The sequence below is a fragment of the Phalangium opilio genome, unplaced genomic scaffold (assembly GCF_054372755.1).
Source record: "Phalangium opilio isolate 3A_F unplaced genomic scaffold, DU_Popi_V2 ptg000089l_1, whole genome shotgun sequence".
NCBI classification, from domain to species: domain Eukaryota; kingdom Metazoa; phylum Arthropoda; class Arachnida; order Opiliones; family Phalangiidae; genus Phalangium; species Phalangium opilio.
This window is the reverse complement of record NW_028324194.1, coordinates 8,680,500-8,701,281: the sequence shown is the minus strand read 5'-3', so window position 1 is coordinate 8,701,281 and position 20,782 is coordinate 8,680,500. Positions and strand designations below refer to the sequence as shown.

General features: G+C 40.9%; 3 protein-coding genes across 5 annotated transcripts; 2 read left to right on the top strand and 1 right to left on the bottom strand.

The window, feature by feature from the left end:
- Window positions 1–2,853: 2,853 nt before the first annotated feature.
- LOC149647403 (uncharacterized) lies at window positions 2,854–3,845 on the top strand. Its single transcript, XM_089849747.1, has 3 exons — window positions 2,854–3,200; window positions 3,444–3,521; window positions 3,765–3,845. Exons 1-3 carry the CDS (start codon window positions 2,907–2,909, stop codon window positions 3,822–3,824), a joined length of 432 nt encoding a protein of 143 aa, XP_089705873.1. The 5' UTR covers window positions 2,854–2,906; the 3' UTR covers window positions 3,825–3,845.
- A 1,280-nt stretch (window positions 3,846–5,125) lies between these two features.
- On the top strand, window positions 5,126–9,864 carry LOC149647402 (putative cytochrome P450 301a1, mitochondrial). 3 transcript variants are annotated; one of them, XM_089849744.1, is made up of 9 exons: window positions 5,126–5,175; window positions 5,750–5,974; window positions 6,077–6,314; window positions 6,652–6,842; window positions 7,068–7,272; window positions 7,361–7,523; window positions 7,855–8,103; window positions 8,739–8,942; window positions 9,606–9,864. In XM_089849744.1, the coding sequence occupies exons 2-9, from the start codon at window positions 5,764–5,766 to the stop codon at window positions 9,720–9,722; spliced, it is 1,578 nt and encodes a 525-aa protein (XP_089705870.1). In that variant the 5' UTR covers window positions 5,126–5,175; window positions 5,750–5,763; the 3' UTR covers window positions 9,723–9,864. The 3 variants fall into 3 exon arrangements, with proteins under 3 accessions (XP_089705870.1, XP_089705871.1, XP_089705872.1); XM_089849745.1 differs by lacking the exon at window positions 5,126–5,175 and having other exon boundaries at window positions 5,406–5,974; XM_089849746.1 differs by lacking the exon at window positions 5,126–5,175 and having other exon boundaries at window positions 5,821–5,974; window positions 6,081–6,314.
- A 1,526-nt stretch (window positions 9,865–11,390) lies between these two features.
- On the bottom strand, window positions 11,391–20,304 carry Ahcy (adenosylhomocysteinase). Its single transcript, XM_089850244.1, has 7 exons — window positions 20,092–20,304; window positions 17,267–17,586; window positions 15,785–15,997; window positions 14,969–15,176; window positions 14,023–14,228; window positions 11,730–11,924; window positions 11,391–11,596 (listed from the first exon to the last, which is right to left on the bottom strand). Exons 1-7 carry the CDS (start codon window positions 20,117–20,119, stop codon window positions 11,465–11,467), a joined length of 1,302 nt encoding a protein of 433 aa, XP_089706370.1. The 5' UTR covers window positions 20,120–20,304; the 3' UTR covers window positions 11,391–11,464.
- Window positions 20,305–20,782: the final 478 nt, after the last annotated feature.

Here is a 20,782-nt window from a genome sequence, read left to right as displayed (position 1 = left end):
TAGCCATAAGTTTATAAGATATGTTCCATAAGTTTATAAGATATGTTCCATAAGTTTATAAGATATGTTCCATAAGTTTATAAGATATGTTCCATAAGTTTATAAGATATGTTCCATAAGTTTATAAGATATGTTCCATAAGTTTATAAGATATGTTCCATAAGTTTATAAGATATGTTCCATAAGTTTATAAGATATGTTCCATAAGTATGACACTAAGTATACTTTGTAATGCTAGAGACTAAATGAGAGCTAGTTCGAGAACGACAACGCGAGAATTAGTTAGTTTTGCGGTCCATCTTCCTACTTAGTCTGCATTACTAAATCTTTGACAGCGCCTCACCAGACACCAGGTGTCGCTTTACCCTGAACCTATGACCTTCCTCACTCACTTCGTAACAAGCTCCCGTTTGTAACCAGTGACAAACTTATGGAACATATCTTATGATGAACTTATGTAGATGTGGATGGTCAGTGGACAGCAAGAACGCAGTCACTGTAGTCCCATAGGCGGAGGGATACGCGGATTTGAAAAGTTAGACTTGGTCCTTAAGTATACCTAGGTTTCATATGAAATTTTCTGACCACTGTGAATGAAGTGGGTGAATACGGAATAGTCACAAAAAATATAGAATATTGTACGACTGGTGGTAAAATGCCGGTTGTTATATGACCACTATGGGCTTTCTGGCACAACTAACGAAGTATGTTTTCACACGCAGCGAATTTAGTGGACGAAGGCTTCCAAAACTGCTTTAACCTCAACGCACCCTATTTCATTTATAACGTAAATATAAACGTCTTAAATGAAAATGAAAGCAACGTACTAATTTAATTCGCCTTCATTCTAACGTTAGCCCAACGTCAGTGTTTCAAACTGCAACTCCGTCATCAAGATGTACTCCGATGGAGGAGTAGACTTAGAAGGAGCCTGTCAAGCCTACGACAAAAACAACGAAACCGCTACGGTAAAATGGAATTCATTTAGACCAATTACTGCCCAAAGTAAAGCCTGTTTAAAGTCGTTTTCAGACGATACAATTTTTGACCCAACTAGATGGGTCAAAAAGATGAGTGAGCAAAAATTTGTCAGTGATCAATTTTTAATTTGGTGGTGATTTAACTTGTCCAACCAACTTCTGTTCACACGACCTAACAAGTTGACTCATCTAAAGGAGTCACAAAGTTGTATCGTCTGAAAGGGCCTTAAGTCGACTCAAGTAAAGGCCTTTTTAAGGACTTTTCAGACGATAGAATGTTTTGACTCAATAAGTTGAGTAAACTAGTTGCGACGTATGAAGAGAAACTTTTGGACCAATCTTGTTGAATCAAATTTTGTATCGTCTGAAAAGACCTTTACAACACGACCCAACTATTTACTCAACTAGAGTTGAGGCGAAAGTTGGTTAACCTTCTGCAAAGGCCTTAAAATAAGGAGGGTGAAAAGGTAAATCAAGTGATTTTTTTCATCGATTCTTCTCACTAATTTTAAGACTCATCTGCATATAGTGAAATTTCCAGGAAATACATCCGAATGATTTTAAAATTCAGATTAGCACCTTCGACCAATCGCGTAACGCCCTGCCTTTTATATATACTTAGAGTTATTGTTTCAGAAAGCTATCACGGAATGCCTGTACGAGGAGTTGAAAAGGTCAGTGAACGTGGCCTCGGGAAGATACAGTATCGACCAAGCACTGGTTCGAAGTCGATACATTGTTACCGTAGGTTCCTCCAGTTCGGACTGACCACCAATATATACTAAAGAACAATTTCTTCGGCAATTTCAGGGTTGCAACGACGATCCCGCATACGTGTACCCGAGGCCAGAGGACAGCAATCCGGAAGGACAAAACCCTCCCGGGGAAAGTGACCCACCCGAAACCTAACAATAAATAAATAAACAACTATTCATAGTTTACAAACCTGGAGGATTCATACCTATTACACAAGGAGGCCTGGCTTTAGACTCCACCACTGAGTCACGCCTCATTGTGTAACACCCGTTGTGTAAATGGTATCCTCCTTGTGTGTAAACTATGCACAGGATTTATTCCGTTTTCCATTGGCCCCTAAAAACTGCACCACGTCGCAATAATTTTGAAGACCTAATGCACTATCATAAAAAATTCAATTTTCACTCCGACAATATTTCTCCACGGAAAATGCCAATGGAAAACGGCGTAAGCCATCGATAGACGTTGACCTGAATAGGTCGATTTTTCCAATATACTTATTGCACTTGGTTGGACAATGGGATCTCATCTGGTAAATTAGGAACAGAACAAAAATGCCAAGTGCAATCAGTATAAAGGTCTTCAGTGGCATCTATGAATGATTGGGTTGCATTCGTTTTAAGAACATTTGTAGATGTCATACCATAAGTTTATAAGTGATATGTTCCATAAGTATGACACTATACAAGTTCGTATTGCCTGAGACTTACAGCTCACGCTAGTTCGAGGGAGAACGACAACGCGAGAATTGAAATCCTACACTCGCTTCATTTTGCAGTCCATCTTCCTATTTAGTCTGTACTTTGACAGTAGCGCCTCACCAGGCGTCGCTTTACCTCGAATCTATGACTACGTCACTCACTTCATGACAAGCTCCAGTTTGTAACCAGTGACAAACTTATGGAACATATCTTAACCAAGATTGGGATAAAAACAAAAGTTGATATTGTAATAGTGAATTTTTTAAGGTATAGCCAGCCTACTTATTCTGTAATTTTTATAGAAAATTAATTTTATCATTATGAAAATTAAAAAACTATTTTAAATTGTTATTTTTTACATCTGCTATAAAAACGATAAACAGACAACTCTCAAATGTATTACTAGTAAAGTTTCAGATAAAAGTTATCCATAGTCTCGCTCTCTCAGTTTAAATCAATTCGTAAGATAATGGCACCTCGTCGCAGTTCAACTAGGATTAGACTGCCAGGGATGGTACCAAACCAAAGGGAGACATTGGCGCCCAGGAAGTCCAAGCGATTGTCCAGCGAAGCCAGACTGCATAAGGTGGAAGGACACGAGATTGCCAACAAAGCCAATCGTTCCTCCTACTTGACCAAGGCTAAGAGATTCCTCAAGGTCTTGTTCATTGGGAAGAAGACAACCAACAACCCGGTTAACGTTCCCGATATTATGGCCACGCCGAAAAACAACGAGACTCTACAAATCACAGTCAATTGGATGGTAAGTGACCCTATCTATAGCTAAAGATGGCGCGTGTTGGGTTACCATAGTCTTCTTAAACGCGTACATCCTTCTGATTGGTCCGAGCTAGATCTTTAAGGCAGTAATTACTATAAAGGGATGTCAATTTTAAACAAATCTCTTCTTATGTTACTGATTGGTCAACCATGATGTCGTTCGGTCAAATTGGGGAAGTTAACTAATTGAGACTTTGCATACTAATCAAGATACTTCAATTTTCAGCCAAGGGGATTCAGTACACCCTTAGTCAGACGTAGGAGCAGCGCCTTTTTCGAACGTCCGAGCCCGACCAAGTCCTTGGTAAGATGCTATCTTCACTGTTATAATTAAATAATGGCGTTAATAAGCTGGAGGAAGTTGCCGTGTCGTTACAAAAGTGGACGTAGATTTGGCCTTACTGTCTGAACAGACTCTTTATACGGTTCACCGTTGACCACGAGGGGACGACGCGATATTACGGCCACTCCCATTCCGTCACTTGAGATGAAATTGATAGTATTGATATAATTTTAATGTCTCTTTCCATTTGGTCATTCCTTTCAGAACGATACGTCGCACTTAAGGGTCATCTCTGCTCCCAAAAATCTTTTTCTCGAAGTTTGAAGTCCGACATGTATAATTTAGTGTAGCCATAACTTTAAATAAGCATAATGTAATTTTAGTGTAGGGTTTTAATAATGTTCCTGTATGTTCAATAAAGATTTTATCACGAAAATATTGTTTTATTTATTAGAACACTAATGGAGATCAAATCTGTCAACCTAATTAGTTCTAAGGCTTGCATACAAAACAAATTATTTTCCAATGTCATTTCAAAGGTTATAATGAGTCCGTAACATTAATCCTTAATACAACAACACCACCAATAACTAATACTACTATTACACCAACAACTACTACAACAACACCACCAATAACTAACACTACTATTACACCAACAACTACTACAACACCACCAATAACTAAAACTACTATTACACCAACAACTACTACAACAACATCAATAACTAACACTACTATTACACCAACAACTACTACTATTAAGTAAGTTGAGTGACTTATACCGGTACCTACGTATAATATTATTAATATTGAAATTAAGACTACTTTCATTACGCAATAAATATTTTTAAAAACGGAGACAACTAGTTTCGCGCTTTGTTACAAAGGCATCATCAGGTCTGTTTCCTAAATCGAATTTTAGCGAGCGACAGATCAGACCTGATGATGCCTTTGTAACAAAGAGCGAAACTAGTCGTCTCCGTTTTTAATAAAAAAACGTTTTTAAAAATATTTATTGCGTAAGGAAAGTAGTCTTAATTTCAATATTAATAACAACTACTACAACAACACCAATAACTAACACTAAATTTAGTGTCCAACAACACCACCCATAACTAACACTACTACAATACCAAAAACAAGTTCTTTCACAACTTGGGTGGAACTAATAGTTCATCATAAGCGCTGCACGAAAACCGACAATTAATCCTTGTGATATGACATTGGGTGTGACACTAATGTGTTTATAGCTAGAAACTGAGCAACGATTTAACGAGTAACACATCTACATCCTACTCAAAATTACTGAGTTCTTTCACACTACATATCTGAATTCTTTTTGTATGGTAGCCGTAGTGTCAATCAAACACACAAACACAAAAAATGCAGTTTATCTTCCATAATCACTTGATAAATTAACTTTTAGCGTAGAGTGCATCTATTTTGGCTTCAAATTTGTTTCATCGCAAGCTAGCTGATTAAATAAAATAACCTAACTGGTTTTCAAGGTTCGTTCAAGATTACGACAGCCCCTTCAATAATGATAGAGAGAAAAGACCTTCACAACTGTTTCCTTACAAACAATCGTCGCCCGAAAAAGATTAGATAAAATTAAAGGATGGAGAGAAATGAACCAGACAAGTCAGTACTACACGAACACAACCAGTTATTGGTGAGAAACTAATTCTTAAATATTATTATTATTATTTTTAAGTTAAGTAGGCTCTTGGGTTTTCGTTCACTGTTAATTTATCCTTTTGTGATTTGGTGGTGCTAAATTTTAAAATCATTTAATTAATTTAAATCGTGTTAGATATAGACTATTGAAATAGAGATGCGACAGTTCATCAGTTTAGTTGAAAGTACGCGTCATTATAAATACATAACACGTCATGGCAGTGATCCGGTAATTAGTTCTAGGCTAATAATGACTTAATTTTACAACATAAACTGATATCGGTGATACATTATGTCAATTTTATCATAAGTTTATAAGATATGTTCCATAAGTATGACTATTTCTATACTTCGTAATGCTATAGAGACTTACAGCTCGAGCTAGTTCGAGAACGACGGAAGCGAGAATTGAAGTCCTACACTCGGTGGTGGTTAATTTTGCAGGACTTCCATCTAGTCCTATTTAGTCTGCTTTACTAAGCCTTTGACAGCACCTGACCAGACGTCGCTTTACGTCATTCACTTCATGACAAGCTCTCATTAACCAGTGACAAATGTTTGTATTATAGCTAATTTCGTTGCCATGGATCGGGTTCGAAGCGCTGTTTTAAGTAGTCACCTTCTACGGAGAACGCTACTAACAAACAGTAGACGTTCGGTGACCTCGACATTGAACCAACCCTCAACGCCATCCAATCATCTCGAGTACCAACAAGCGAAAACAAGCAGTCAAATTCCAGGACCCAAATCATTGCCCATCGTAGGATCACTATGGAAATTTCTCCCGTACATTGGTAAGATACAATAAATACTAGCTTTTCATGACATTGACTTAGCTAGCGAAATGTCACCTCCGATCACGTCAGGTTCAGTTACGTATAGTTTCTCTTTTTAAGGCAGTTACGACTTGAATCGTTTCGGGGATGCCGCAGAGCAATTGTACCACGACTATGGACCGCTGATTCGCATTGACTTGACGACTTTCAATAAATTCATCTGGATCTACGACGTCAATGACATCCAGAAAGTCGTCCAACAAGAAAGCAAAATGCCCGAACGACCCCTGCTCGCCTCCATGAGCAAAGTCGCCAACAATCTCGAGAAAGAACTGCCACACAAGGGGCTAATAAACACGTAAGACTAACTTCAAGCCAATTCACCTTCCCTACAACATATTCCCTATTCGGCGAGTCCCGAGCCATTAGTGGAGATGGGTTAACCTACTTGTGTACCGTGTGCAAAAATTAGCCTGCGACCTACATATCTCAACGCATCTTTACGCGATGCTCGCCGATCATAGAAAATGAAGACGAATACTATGTTTGTCGTAGTTTTCCCAACATGCTCATAATAACAGCATTCTCTATCTGCTTGACAACATTCGGCACTCGCCAAATATCGGGAATATGTTACACTATCTAAAACGCATTAGTGAACGAAATGTATACATGATAAATTTTGGGGATTTTAGAAACGGTGAAGAATGGTACGAGATCCGATCGAAGGTGCAGCCTCACATGATGAAACCAAGAACGGTCATTACGTACTTGTCCTCGATGGACAGCGTGGCCAAAGAATTGACCGACAGAATACAGTACTTGAGGAAAGACAACAAAGAAGTTGATGGACTCATGATGGAACTCAATAAATGGGCCCTCGAATGTAAGTTCCGAAAAAAAAAGAAATCCGGTAGCTAAGGTAGTTCTCCATAAAAGACAGTAGCGTCGCTAGGGTTTGAAATTTGGGGGAGGGGCTTAATCTGGGCAAAATATTTGAGAGTTATGATAAAGCCAAAATCGATTGAAATATTTAAATCTGATCATTTCGTTCTCCATTTAAAAGGATTTTAGAACTGGGTGTATAATTTTGTTGGGTTGTTCTTGGTAGCGGTTGGTGTCGTGGCGTTGGACACGCATCTGGGGTGTCTGCGCAACGACATCAACAAGGATTCGGAAGCGACCAAGTTGATTGAATCGGCCGTTAACGTTTTCGAACAAATGTACACTTTGGAATTCAAGAGCCTTCCTCTCTGGAGAGTTTACCCGACGAGGAAATTCAAGGAATTTGAAGCAAACATTAAGTTTTTCACCAGGTAAGGTTAAAGAGTCTAAGTTTTATTTAGACTCAATTTAACGGGGTAGTAGTAACATTTATGCCTAAGCCTTTGTTCTTGAAATTAGCGTAGCCTTGAAATATCTGAAACAAGCCGAACAGAGACTGCAAAGCAAAGTGAATGACGATGAGAGTCAGCTGACTTTGTTGGAGAATTTAATATTGAAGAAGACACCGCCCAGTATGATTTCAGTCATGATCCGGGATATGTTCTTGGCCGGAATCGACACGGTCAGTAAAACAATCTCTGAACGATCTCCTCTAGCTTGACTGAAGCTGCTTTGAAAACGGTTTTGCTTAGGTGCAAATATAATTATTTTTGGTAAGCATAGAAATATTTCATGGGAAAATGCAACTATTCCTGCTAAAAAATGTGGGTAACAACGTTGCGGTAACAATTATTTGAACTACGTCAGAGAGACGTGACCAAGGAGAGGCGTGGTTCATAGCTTGGTTCCTTTAACCGGCACCACAGATAAAAAATGTTTCCAATAGTGTGCTTTCATCATAGTGACTAAATAATGCCAAAGAAGTAAAGTTCTCCTCTCTAAATTAATTTCAGACGTCGAACTCAACGGCGTTCTTCCTGTTCTTCATGGCCAAACATCCAGAGATTCAGGAAAAAGTTCACCAGGAAATCATCAGTTTGTTACCGAGATTGGACTCGCCCGTAACTCAGGAAACGCTTAACAATATGCGATACACCAAGGCCTGTTTGAAAGAGAGCATGAGACTGCTACCCGTCACCTCGGGAATGGTCCGAACCGTCGATGAAGATATGGTCCTCCAGGGATACCAAATACCCAAAAATGTTAGTTATAGTTCACAGTGACAAACACTAAAAGCGTATTCCATTTATTTGCTCTGCCAAGATCAGAAATTCTACCTGACCCCCTTCCGTAATGTTAAATGAAAAAGTCACAGATTTTAGGCTTAGCGTCCCTTAGAAAAAGCATGGGGTTTTTGGTGGTACACTCCCATCGAATAACTTAAAAATTACCGCGAAGTTACGTTTCGGAATACTTTTAAATTAACAAGTAACTATTCAAGGTGTGCCTTTTCTAAATTTCATTAACAACAATTAAGTCTAAGAACGTTAAATTTTAATCATTAAAGATAGCTCTGGAAATAAAATGCGTATCGTTTCCGCGGTTAGGTTAATTCTTCCCCGTTAAAACTTCTCCGGAGATTTACCGAGCGATCTGTACAGATCTGCTTTTCTTCACAGTCATCAATAAATGCGAGCGGATCACTCGAAACGCGAGTTCGATCTGTGATCTAGAACTAAAGAAAGGAAGACGGAGAATTTCTCAGAGTGCATCGATAAAATCCAATGGAATTCGCCCTTAGTTTAGTTTGGCGAGCATTGACCTCGATTTTAAGTGGCGTGTGGTCACTCTGTGGTGGTAATTGGAAACCCATAATGAAACTATGTTTTTTATTTAGTCTAAGATCTTCTGTCAAATGTTGGCGGCCGGCAGATTGGAAAGTAACTTTAAGAACGCCGACCAGTATCAACCGGAACGATGGTTAAAGAAGAATGACGAAGAAAAGATGAATCCTTTCGCCTTTCTGCCCTTCGGGTTCGGAGTCCGCTCTTGCATCGGAAGGAGAATCGCCGAACAAGAACTGTACACCGTAGTACTCAGGGTAGGTCATATCTTCAACCAATGTGCAGGGTTAAAACGGCTAGGCCATATCTCCCTTGGGCTTAGTTCAAGGAGCTATCAACCCCCTCTCCTTTTTTACCCACCCGCTATGTTAAGCTCTATGAGGAAGATCGTCGTTTGTCCCACTGTCCAAAGAGCCTCTTTCAACACTAATTTGTGCCCAACAAAATGAACAGTCGTTACGCTAGCTACAAAAAAGGCTTATCATGAAAAGGTTTCAGCGGTTGAAATGGTCTCGCCATGCGCATATACAGTTGATACCAGGGAGTAAAGAGGCAAGATGGATTGGAAATGATGACGGGCGACCTGCGGCATGCACCGTAACTCGCGCACGACCCTACCCTTTGGTAGGCGCTGTTAAGTACTGCCGCGTAGCGCCATTATATTTGTACGAGAACTAGCTTCTAATTTTAAGACAGAGGGATCGTCCTTTACGATTCCTAATTAAACGCCAGGGATGCTGGGAGGACTTGGGTGCCGTTACGTCGGTGGGGGTACATCGGCAACGTTATAAGTTTGACCATTTCCCCTCCATTCCTTCCTATATGAAGTTGACACAAGCATAGATGCCAGAACAAAATTCAGTCAAATCTCGCGTTAGATAAAATCGTAACTAAATGACGTTATTGGTTTATTTCTGTAGATTTTGCAACGGTACCGTTTGACGTACGAGGGTGAGGACGTGGGAATGCTAACCAGGCTGCTGAACGTTCCCGACAAGCCACTACGATACCAATTCCACGATAGAAATGTTAAATAAACATTATATATTACTATATAGAGTTATAAAACTAAGATAATTATATTTTACGTTAAGTTTGAAACATTACGAAATATTCTGTTACGAGCAACCGGAGCAAGGAGGTTACTAGCTGGTTCAATAAAGACACAATGTGTTCTAATCAGAGTGTTCTAATAACTATACCTACCTCAAGGATAAATTAAAAAACATTCACCTATTTCGAGAAATTCGTTATTCCACATTGACATAACATTTTAGCGTATTATATTGCTCCTATGGGAAACCGTTTGAACACGCTATAGTCCTATAGAGCTATCTCAGTTGTGACGTCAGTGCCTAGGTAAAACGTCACGGGCTTAGCTTTGGCAGTGGGCGGCCATGTTTGGTACAGCTTTGGTCCTATGGGCAAATAGCATGGGTGACGTCACACTAAGGCTTCTGAGGTAGCTCTATTGATGTCCTTCCAACGATACTAAATATTTGGCGTTACAACAATCAGGGTCCGAGTAATTAAGCAAAACGTATATCAACATTGATTGTCTCCATAGGGTTTTTTGAAGCCCATAACTGTGGTTCTAAAAGAGATACGGGAATTTCCTTTGAACAATCGTAAGGAGAATAAGCTGGGCCTGATATCGAATTGCAGTGACATGAACGACCACTTTGACTGTGAAAGCGACACGACTCCAATCATTAACCATCAAAGTTAAACGGGCTCACCGGCGCTGTTGGGGGAGGCGGCTTTTAGTTCAGGGGGGAAACACCCAGCTCTTTGGCCATAAGGAATGGGCGTGTAAGCAATATGCTAACCAACAGTTTGACCCCCGCCCCTTCACCCCAAGAGCTCCGGCCAGCCGCTTTAAGGTAAGAACGAGTGGCGTAATTGGTGCTGATTGAAAATGGAGCCGATTTTAGTACCGTACAAAATGCCAGCAAGGAAACAGTGAAACAGCACTTATATATATAAATTAAATGTATTTGAAAAAGTTCTATTTTCCGGCCACTAGAGGGCGACACTTCTCGGAGCCCATTTTTGGTGCTCAGAGGGAAAGTTTCTAATGGACAACGAAGGGACCCGCGCTTTGCTGCAAAGTCGACAAGATAAAAGACCCCCCCATGGTATTGGACCCCCCTATTTTCGACGCAATGACATCGTCAAATTTTTAGTGGAAAGAGGTGCCAATTGGTAAACTATGTACCTAACCATATTTACGATGTTTTGGGCCGAAATATTGAAGTTTATCTGAAATTACCCCAAGACACAAACAAACACACACATCGAAACATCGCTCCAAATTAGCTTCGGTTCCACGAAAACCAGAATTTAGGACCCTTAAAGGGACTGCTAAGTGGGCATCGGCGGGTGGGTAAAAATTATTCGAAATACGTCACAGACATCACGTGATGCCAAGATACAAAGGCTCCTCATGGAGTGGAACTGGACATCTAGTCCTTGTTTTTTGCGAGATTGCAGCGCCAATTCCATGAAGTGGTAGTTTTCGAAATAAAACGAACTAAGTTTCTTTGGACCACGCCTCTCCTCGGTCACGTGCCTCTGACGTCTTTCAAATAATTTTTACCCACCCGCCGATGCCTTCTTTACAGTCCCTTTAAGGCAGTGTTCCATTTTCAGGAATCAAATGTGAGAAACTACGATACTAATAAGACAATTAATTAAGACTTCAATTTTTGGAAATTGCTTTTATTATTAGCATAGTTTTATTATAAAACAAAGAAGTGTAACAAAGAAAAAAAATGAATTAATAGCGATAATGGTCAGCCTTGAATGGACCTTCCGAGGGAACTCCCAAATACTCCGATTGAGAAGTGGACAACTTGGTCAACTTGACACCCAAATGGTCCAAATGCAAAGCGGCTACTTCCTCGTCCAACTGAAAAAAGCCCCCAAATTGGTCAACGACAACAACAAGGGATGGATAGGTAGGTGAGAACAAGTCACCAACGACATCGGGCAACGACATCGATGTCAACCGTGTCCTCGACCCGATTCCGTTCTTTACGTACCTTTTTGGGTAGGAAATGAACTCCCAAGGGGTATTTGGCGGTTTGAGTCCACAATTCAATCTGAGCCAAGACCTGATTGGTGAAGGAGTTGCTCATAACGAAACTGGGGTGACCAGTGGCGCAACCCAAGTTGACTAGACGACCCTCCGCCAACAGGATGACGTGGCGACCATTGGCCAACTGGTAACGGTCAACCTTCAATGCGCAACATAATGCAATGAACAAAAGTTCAGTCAACGATTTCAAATGAAGGGGTCAAGCCGCGGCAAGGGATTCGAAAAAGCAGACGTCAAAAGAACACGAAAACACGGAATTGACCAATCAGGAAAGGTCACAGTCACCAAAATTGGAATTATGACCAAGGAAATGAAGAATTATAAAAGAGGTACTGACCAAAGAGATCAAATTGTAAAAAATGACCTTATGTCCAAGATAATGGAATAGTGACCAAACAGACAAAAATGGAACCCTATGCCCAAATATAATGAAATATGAACATCGTGACCAAAAAAATGATTTGTTAAAGCGGAAGGAGAAGTGACCAAACTACATTGTCCAAACGGAGTTAATGTGATGGAAGAAATTAGTAATTATGCGCAAGCAGATAAGCCATTTTAGTTGTGAACGAGATAGTGATCATAAGTGATGTACAAAAAAGTAATCGTGAACAGGCAAAAATAAATTATGTTAAAATTGTGACCAAGTAAAAGTACTATAAACGGAATTGTGACCAAGTAAAAGTACTATAAACGGAATAGTGACCAAGGGAAGTGAAACTGAAATGCAATGCAAAGCGAAACAAATTTCGAAAATGCAATATTTGGCAAAAGCAAGAACGTAACCTCAAATTTTCAAAACCAGAGAAAAGTTGAGCGAACTTTGAAAAATAAGCGAAATTCAATTTGCGATATGTTAAAATGGCGAAAAAACCATATCTAAACTGGATATATAAGCAAATGACGTCATTCTGATCTCTGACGCGCGTTCAATACGTTCACAAAGTGATAAAGCATCAATATCTTTTTACAAACATCACACTATCGCCAGATTAATATCAGACTTAGGTAACGTGACACCAATAAGTACGGCAATCTACCAACTACGTTGATGTAACTCGAGATTTTGATTTACGTTTTTGGGACTTAATTGTTCTAAATATTAGAAGGGGTCAGTAATTCATGTACGATAAGAGTTCAAGTAGGCGATTTATATTATTATTATCAAATGTGGATGAGAGGGAATGGCCATAGAGCCTGTGTTAAAGAACGCGGACATCAAAGTTTCGCCAATAACTAATTAGTCTACTAGTGACTGCAGAGAGAATTTAGAAGGGGAGTGGAAGGCCCCCCCCCTTTGACTCTATTAAACGTGATGACGCCCAAACAAGATGTCGCGTTGAGCTTTTTGGGGTAGGCGAGTTTCCGGTCACGTGTTCTAAAATCTCTCTGTTACAACCGCATCATACCGGAAGTCGACCTGCCTAGATAACGTTTAGCAGACGACGTTGCGTTACATTCCAAACCACCCCTTCCACTCCCCTTCTAAATTCTCTCTGGTGACTGATGGACTTGCAAACTCGCGACTGAAAGTATTTCAGACATTTATACTCCTTGGTTTAACCATAGCCCACTCGATCACGCGCATCACGACGCAAGCTGCTCGCGCTATAGCTAATTTACCGAGATTACACAATAGCAGACGACGGTAACCGCGAATTAACACAAGACCTATTTTAAGGGAGTGAACAGGCCCATGCAGTATAGCTACGCCAAAATAAAACGGTCAACTACGGCGAAACTCTGATGACTCGAGAGTTGCTTTTAGCTGCATTTTCATACTTTTCCCTTCATCCACTTTTGTTATTATTATTAGCCTTTTTTGAAGCGCAATTCGAGCAAAGTTACTGCAGTGAGACGCGCAAAACTATTTGTAACAGAAATAAGTACAGCCGTATTTATTGCCGTTTTGCAGAATCTGAACTAGCGTTTGATTTTAGTACTAGCCTACAGCACGAACTTTAAGCCTAATTTCTGTAGGATATTAGAGGGCAATTGCAACGCGTTAAATCTTCGCGCAATTCGCGCTGCAATACGAAGAAAAGCGCAAAGTACTCGGGTGCAATATTGCAGACCCGAATTGGGGCCGGATCTTAGCGCAAGAACCCAAAAAGTTTAAGCGTAAACCTTTGTAATGAAAGCCCATAAAATTCGAGCATAATTTAATTCATACGCGTTATTTGAGCATGACGCGTACTTGGCAAACAAACAAAGAACGACAAGAAGGGTTTCCCTACCTGAGGTTTGATGTTGATTTTCTGCTTGGAATTTTCCTCCAACCACTTGACGTCGATCTCGCAGTCGAAATGTCCGATGTTGCAGACGATCGAGTCGTTCCTCATCTTCAAGAAGTGCTCACCTTTAATGATGTCCTTGCAACCGGTCGTCGTCACGAAAATAGACGCCTTACACGCCGCCTCTTCCATCGTCACCACCTCGTAACCTGACACCAGTCACAAAGACACCATAAGTTTGTAGCACTGGTCACTGAGAGCTTGTCATGAAGTGACGTAGGTCAGGGTGGAAAATAAGGATATTTTATGAAACTGGACATTTGGCCAGCGACCCCCCTGTCCTGTAATAAATAAACTGGTCCATGACCATTGACCAGGAGCGTCACGTCGTCTGCTAAACTCAAGAAGTCGATAATTAAAATACTCGAGTTAATGTCTGGACCCTGGTTACCCTTGAAATTTCACCACTGACCCCTGTCCGATTTCGTTTTTAAACTGGTCATTTGCCCTGTGCCACCGCCTTATTTCCCACGCTGAAGTAGGTCATAGGTTCAGGGTAAAGCGACATACGCCTGTTGAGGCGCTGCTGTCAAAGGCTAAGTACAGACTTTTGCTTAGGCCATACAATTCAGACTACCAATATTGACGTCACGTCCCCGTTGCTCCTCCCCTCTAAGTACCACTGTACAGTGTTCAAAACCCCAACCCCGAACATCTCCCGACCCTGGTACCGAAGACTTAAAATGTACTCGGGGGTTCGTTTTGGCCCTAGGAAACTATTTCTTGACCTGTCCACTAAGTAATGTCTCACCGCGAATGTAAATAGGTATCAAGAACCATGTGGCCCACCCAAAACCTTGTCCAACCATTTCCAGTTGGCCTATCACCAACCCACAGCCCTATCACCAACCCAATGCACCAAAATGGACAAAAGAAGACTAGTAATTACCTTCCATGGCAGCTTGCAGAGCGTTGATGGGGTCAATCTCGGTGATGAGGACACGGGCTCCGAAGGCCTTCAGCGACTGGGCCGATCCCTTGCCCACGTCCCCGTAACCGGCCACAACGGCCACCTTCCCAGCCAACATGATATCGGTCGCCCGCTTGATCCCGTCAATCAAAGACTCGCGACATCCGTACAAGTTGTCGAATTTGCTCTACGAAAATAATCAAAACAAGTTGGGAAACCGAAATAAACCCTCTCCGAATCGAGAAACAATTACGAGGTTTTTCTTAAATAATTAAATTAAAATATAATTGATAGTAATTATTTTAATCGACAGTAATGTACCTTAATATTAGTTAAATCGCTTTACGGAACTTCATTCCAAAAATCATTTTAAACATAGCTATTATTGACGTTTCAATTCAAGTCTATGCCTCTAACAATGTTTGCAAATTTAGGGTATATATAAATAGGGCGATAAATTCACTATAAATGATAAGGAAAGCCGCAATTGCGTGAACCTTAGGTGGAAGGAAGCCCTGCCATTGGGGGGCTAGAAGTTTCTCATAACCCTATCCCATCCCCGCTTAAATCTTAACCCTAACGACGATAATGAAGTAGAAGCTAATAATGCTTTCTGCGAACGCGGTGACGAACAGACACACAAACAGACTCGTCCAGTCTAATACCTCTGGAAGTAGAAGCTAATAATGCTTTCTGCGAACGCGGTGACGAACAGACACACACACAGACTCGTCCAGTCTAATACCTCTCCGTAGGTAATAAAAATAGAATGAAATAAAAGGGTTGTGGTCTTACCTTGGTGACGGAATCATTGACGTTGATGGCCGGAATTTTGAGTGTTCCATTCTTCAGCATCTTGTACAAGTTATGAACTCCAGTGGTGGTCTCTTCCGAGAGTCCCTTGATGCCAGGCAGATACTGGGGGTATTTCTCGTGAACCAATTGGGTCAAATCTCCGCCGTCGTCCAAGATCAAGTTCAAGGGCTGACCATCGGCGAACACGATCGTCTGCGAATAAATTCCAAGATATTGACGCGCCGCTTATTTTGACCCTTACTCTGAAAACGCCCCCCATCCATAACACCGTTTTTAAAGGAAAAGGTCACGTGACGTAACTGATTATACCTTAATTAAAAGAATGATTGGCCATTTTCGAAATATAAAAGGAATTAAATATTAAAATAAATCGTCTCTTATTACAAATGATAATTAGTACATTTAATTAGTCTTAAAAATAATCAAGGACTACTGCGCCACCCCGCCGCCATTGCTTAAGTGGCGTCTGCTAAATAGAACCGCTTACCCATCACGGAATTGGTTGAATTCTCACAGGCTGAGATAGGGGTAAGGTAGGCCATAGCCCACTCGATCACGCGCGTAAGAGGTTAGATTTGGCAGACGCCACTACACCATGGCCGATACCAGGCTTGACCCGATACCGATCGATACCGGTACAAACATGGATCGATACCGATATGGTTTCGGTTCATCCCTACAGGCGCGTACTAAGAAAGATTTTCGCTTATTAGTTGTTATATAAACTGAATTCAGGTACTTTTTAGATAAATGAGAACTCGTCACGATTGAAATTCATTGAAGTAAGATATTATCACTATCATTACGTTACTAAAAGACCTAAAAATGTCATGTAGCGCCATATAACGCATTTTAAACGAGTATCGGTTTAGTATCGGTATCGAACCAACCGATCCGATACTATCGGGAAACCCTGAGTATGGTTGTGATCAGACTTAGAAATAGCACACGTCCACTGGTCCAAAACCAGTTTATTAATTGCTTGGACTAGTTTTTAAATTCAAGAAGTGGGGGTTACTGGTCCTCGGGACCAGTTTATTAATTGCAAATCTATAGGAGAACAAAGGCTGGGACCAGTCCGGAGACCAGTAAATTATTTCAGACACTAGGGGGTCACTGGTACAAAGGACTAGTTTAAAAATTATCCTTATTTCTAAGTCTGGTTGTGATAGGGGTAAGGGTAAGGTAGGCCATAGCCCACTCAATCACGCGTGTAAGTGGTTCGATTTAGCAGACGCCACTAAACCAATGGCGGCGAGGTGGCGCAGTAGTCCTTGATTATTTTTAAGACTAATTAAATGTACTAATTAATTATTTGTAATAAGAGATCATTTTAATATTTAATTCCTTTTATATTTAGAAAAAGCAGCCGTTCTTTTAATTAAGGTATATGCCACGTGACCTTTTCCATAATCGCGAATGAAGAATGGTCGAATAAGTAAGTAATAAAGGTGTGTTTACCTGTTCAATGCACCAAATGTACTCCTCGTCGGTCTCCCCCTTCCAAGCGTAGACGGGGACCCCGGTCTCGGCGATGGCGGCCGCGGCGTGATCTTGAGTGGAGAAAATGTTGCAACTGGACCATTGGACCTGAGCGCCCAATTCCGTCAGGGTCTCGATGAGGACGGCCGTTTGGATGGTCATGTGCAGACAGCCGGCGATGCGGGCTCCTTTCAGGGGCTTCGATTGGCCGTATTTGGCGCGAAGGGACATCAGACCGGGCATTTCATTCTCGGCCAAGATGATCTCCTTGCGACCAAACGCCGCCAAACCGATGTCGGCTGACAAACACAATCACAACACACTCTCAATGCATTTATTTTTAAAGGGATAATAGTACGTAGATGGAGAGTGCTACTATCCCTTTAAAAGAAAGTGTAGGGCCCCAACAGGAATCTATCAGGGAGCCCAGCCACAAAATTTATTAGGGAGCTGACAACTGGCTAGGGGGAAGAGATAGTCTGACCATGGAAGAAGAATGCGCCTGAGCTTGAAATTTGTTTTCACTCTACAGCATAGGCAACTGCCTATCTCGGGCGACAGAATATTCTGTATACACTCTGTTACAACGTCGGTTGTCAGCACGCCCAAAGCTAGGTCTCTATGTAATCTAGCCTTGCGCGTGCTGTCAAGAGACAAAAAACTTCAGGATATTTTAAACGATTTTAAATCCTGAAGATCCTGAAGTTTTTTGTCTCTTGTCAGCACGCGCAAGGCTAGATTACATAGAGAGCTAGCTTTGGGCGTGCTGACAACTGATGTTGTTACAGAGTATATACAGAATATTCTGTCGCCCGAGATAGGGAGTTGCCTATTCTGTAGAGCGAAAACAAATTTCCGCACGCGCATTCTTTATCCATGGTCTGACGTTACGCAGCCACTCTGGTTGGAATTATTGCGCGTAGAATACTGTTTCCAACCATTAAGGGGGATGAAACTCCAGTAAGAGATAGAAGGGTGTGACGTCACGTTTCAGGGTCAGAACTGTTAACTCCCTATTTCTTATATATTTCCCCGATTTTTTTGTATACATGGAGTAATAACAACGAGAGTGGTTTCTTTTTATAGTTGAAGCAACCACTTCAGAGCAGACTTACTCAGACCTCACAAATTTCCCTGAATTTTACTAAAAATTGGAATTTCCAAAATGCTCGTGGCATGTTCCGTGTCGATTGAAATTTAGCGCGAGATTTGATAATCGTGGCGCGAGACATGGAGCATGCGTGCCACGAGAATTTTGTTAACTAGAAGGCAGGGCGTTACGCGATTGGTCGGAGGGGCTTATTTAAAATTATCCTTAAAATCTGAACCTAATTTGAATTTTAAAATCATTTGAGATATTTCCTGGATTTTCACTATGCAAACTAGTCTTATAATTATTAGAAGAATCGATAAAAAATTACTTTATTTTCCACTTCACCATCCCTTTAAAATCTAATTTATTCGACTCTTTCTTCTTTTACAAACGTAACAATTAACGCGGAAGTAATTTTAATTTAGAAAGTTTATAAGCCCAGGTTGAACCAAAATTGAAAAAGGATTGCAACCTTCCTTACAGGGAACTAACAGTTCTGACCCTGAAACGTCACACCCTTCTATCTCTTACTGGAGTTTCATCCCCCCTAACGGCGGGTTGGAAACAGTATTCTACGCGCAAAAATGCCAACCAGAGGAGGGCTGCGTGACGTCAGACTATCTCTTCCCCCTAGCCAGTTGTTAGCTCCCTATAGGCGACTTCAAGAACCATCAGTAAATAATTTGATAACAAAGAAGATTTAGAAGACGAGACTCAGAAGCCTTAGTGTGACGTCACCTAAGCTATTTCCCCATAGAACCAAAACGGTACCAAACATGGTTGCCCACTGCCAAAGCTAAGCGCGTCATGTTTGACCTAGGCACTGACGTCACAACTCAGAGAGCTATATTTGCCACTGCAAAGATGACCTCCCCCCTCCCTTACTGCTAGGCATTCATGGCGACATAAGTACAAAACAATAGAGCTATCTCAGAAGCCTTAGTGTGACCATGGAAGAAGAAGGGTGTGTGACGTCACCCATGCTATTTGCCCATAGAACCGAAGTGGTACCAAATATGGCCGCCCACTGCCAAACCTAAGCCCGTGACGTCACAACTAAGATAGCTCTAATTCATGGTAATGAAATGCCTTTTCAATTAGTCAACTTCGTGTACTTCAAAATATAAAATTAATGGGAATAATTTCTGGTGAAGTATTTAGATGTCATTTTACTCAAACCGCAATTAAATAAACGTGTCTGGCTATTTCACTCTCCCTTTAAAAGGTAAACCCACCAATCAAAGAGGAGGATCGACATCATTTACACCAGGAAGCCTGACTACTTGGCGCACATACTGTACTACCAAGTAACCTGGCCTCCTGGTGAAAACTGTATCAATCCTCCTAGTCTGAAAACGACATCACGTTTTATTTAAATTGAGGATTAATGCTTATTCTGAACTAATTTCTTGAATTTGTACAGCTGCCTATATACTAAACATAGAGCTTGCAAATTAACTATTGGATAAATGTAGGAAATAAACTAGGGTTTATTAATGGGGGCATACTTTGAAATACCCCAATTCATTACTAATTAAACACGGATTATTCAATGTTTAGGGTTTGGTTCTAATATCTATTAAACGCAGGACATGTCTACTGTTCCCTCTTAGGTTACGTTACGTCAGGTTAACTAGCATGTAGCCCACTTTCGTTAGTAGGTGTTATTTCTCCGCGGCAATAATTCGTAATTAATTTAAATGTAACTCACCAACTTTGTAATTTGGCTTCTGGCTCATTGTTGAACTGTTAAGAAAGAGGACTAGATCGGAAAAGAACACTTATTTCTTAATCGGCCGATAAACTTTAATCGTTACGTTAAAAAATCAAGGCTGGTCAAAGTCCCGCTTCTCTACGTCAATTACTTCTGTACTTTGAACCAGAGATAACGCGCGCCAGACTGCCGGCGTTTTAGCTGAAACACTGGCTTTTGTTCCCGAAAGCACGTTGACTTTTGTAGCAGAAATTCTAGCAGAAAATTGAGGGAAACCGGCGAGTTGGGTTTTCGGCAGGCTGGGAAATAAGCATAATTGTTTAACTAGTCCTTGGGACTAGTGATCCCCCTAGTGTGTAGTGTCCTAAATAATAAACTAGTCTACGGACTGATCCCCAGTCTGGGAAATAAGGATAATTTTTAAACTAGTCCTTGGGACCAGTGACCCCCCTAGTGTCCTAAATACTAAACTGGTCTCCGGAGTGGTCCCAGCCTTAGTTCTCCTATAGATTTGCAATTAATAAACTGGTCCCGAGGACCAGTAACCCCCACTTTTTGAATTAAAAAACTAGTCCAAGCAATTAATGAACTGTTTTTGGACCAGAGGAAGTGTGTTTCGGAGCAAGACTGTTTTCAAGTACTTCCTCCTTTAGTAAAGGAGGCAGTGTTTCAAGCAACTTGTGGTACC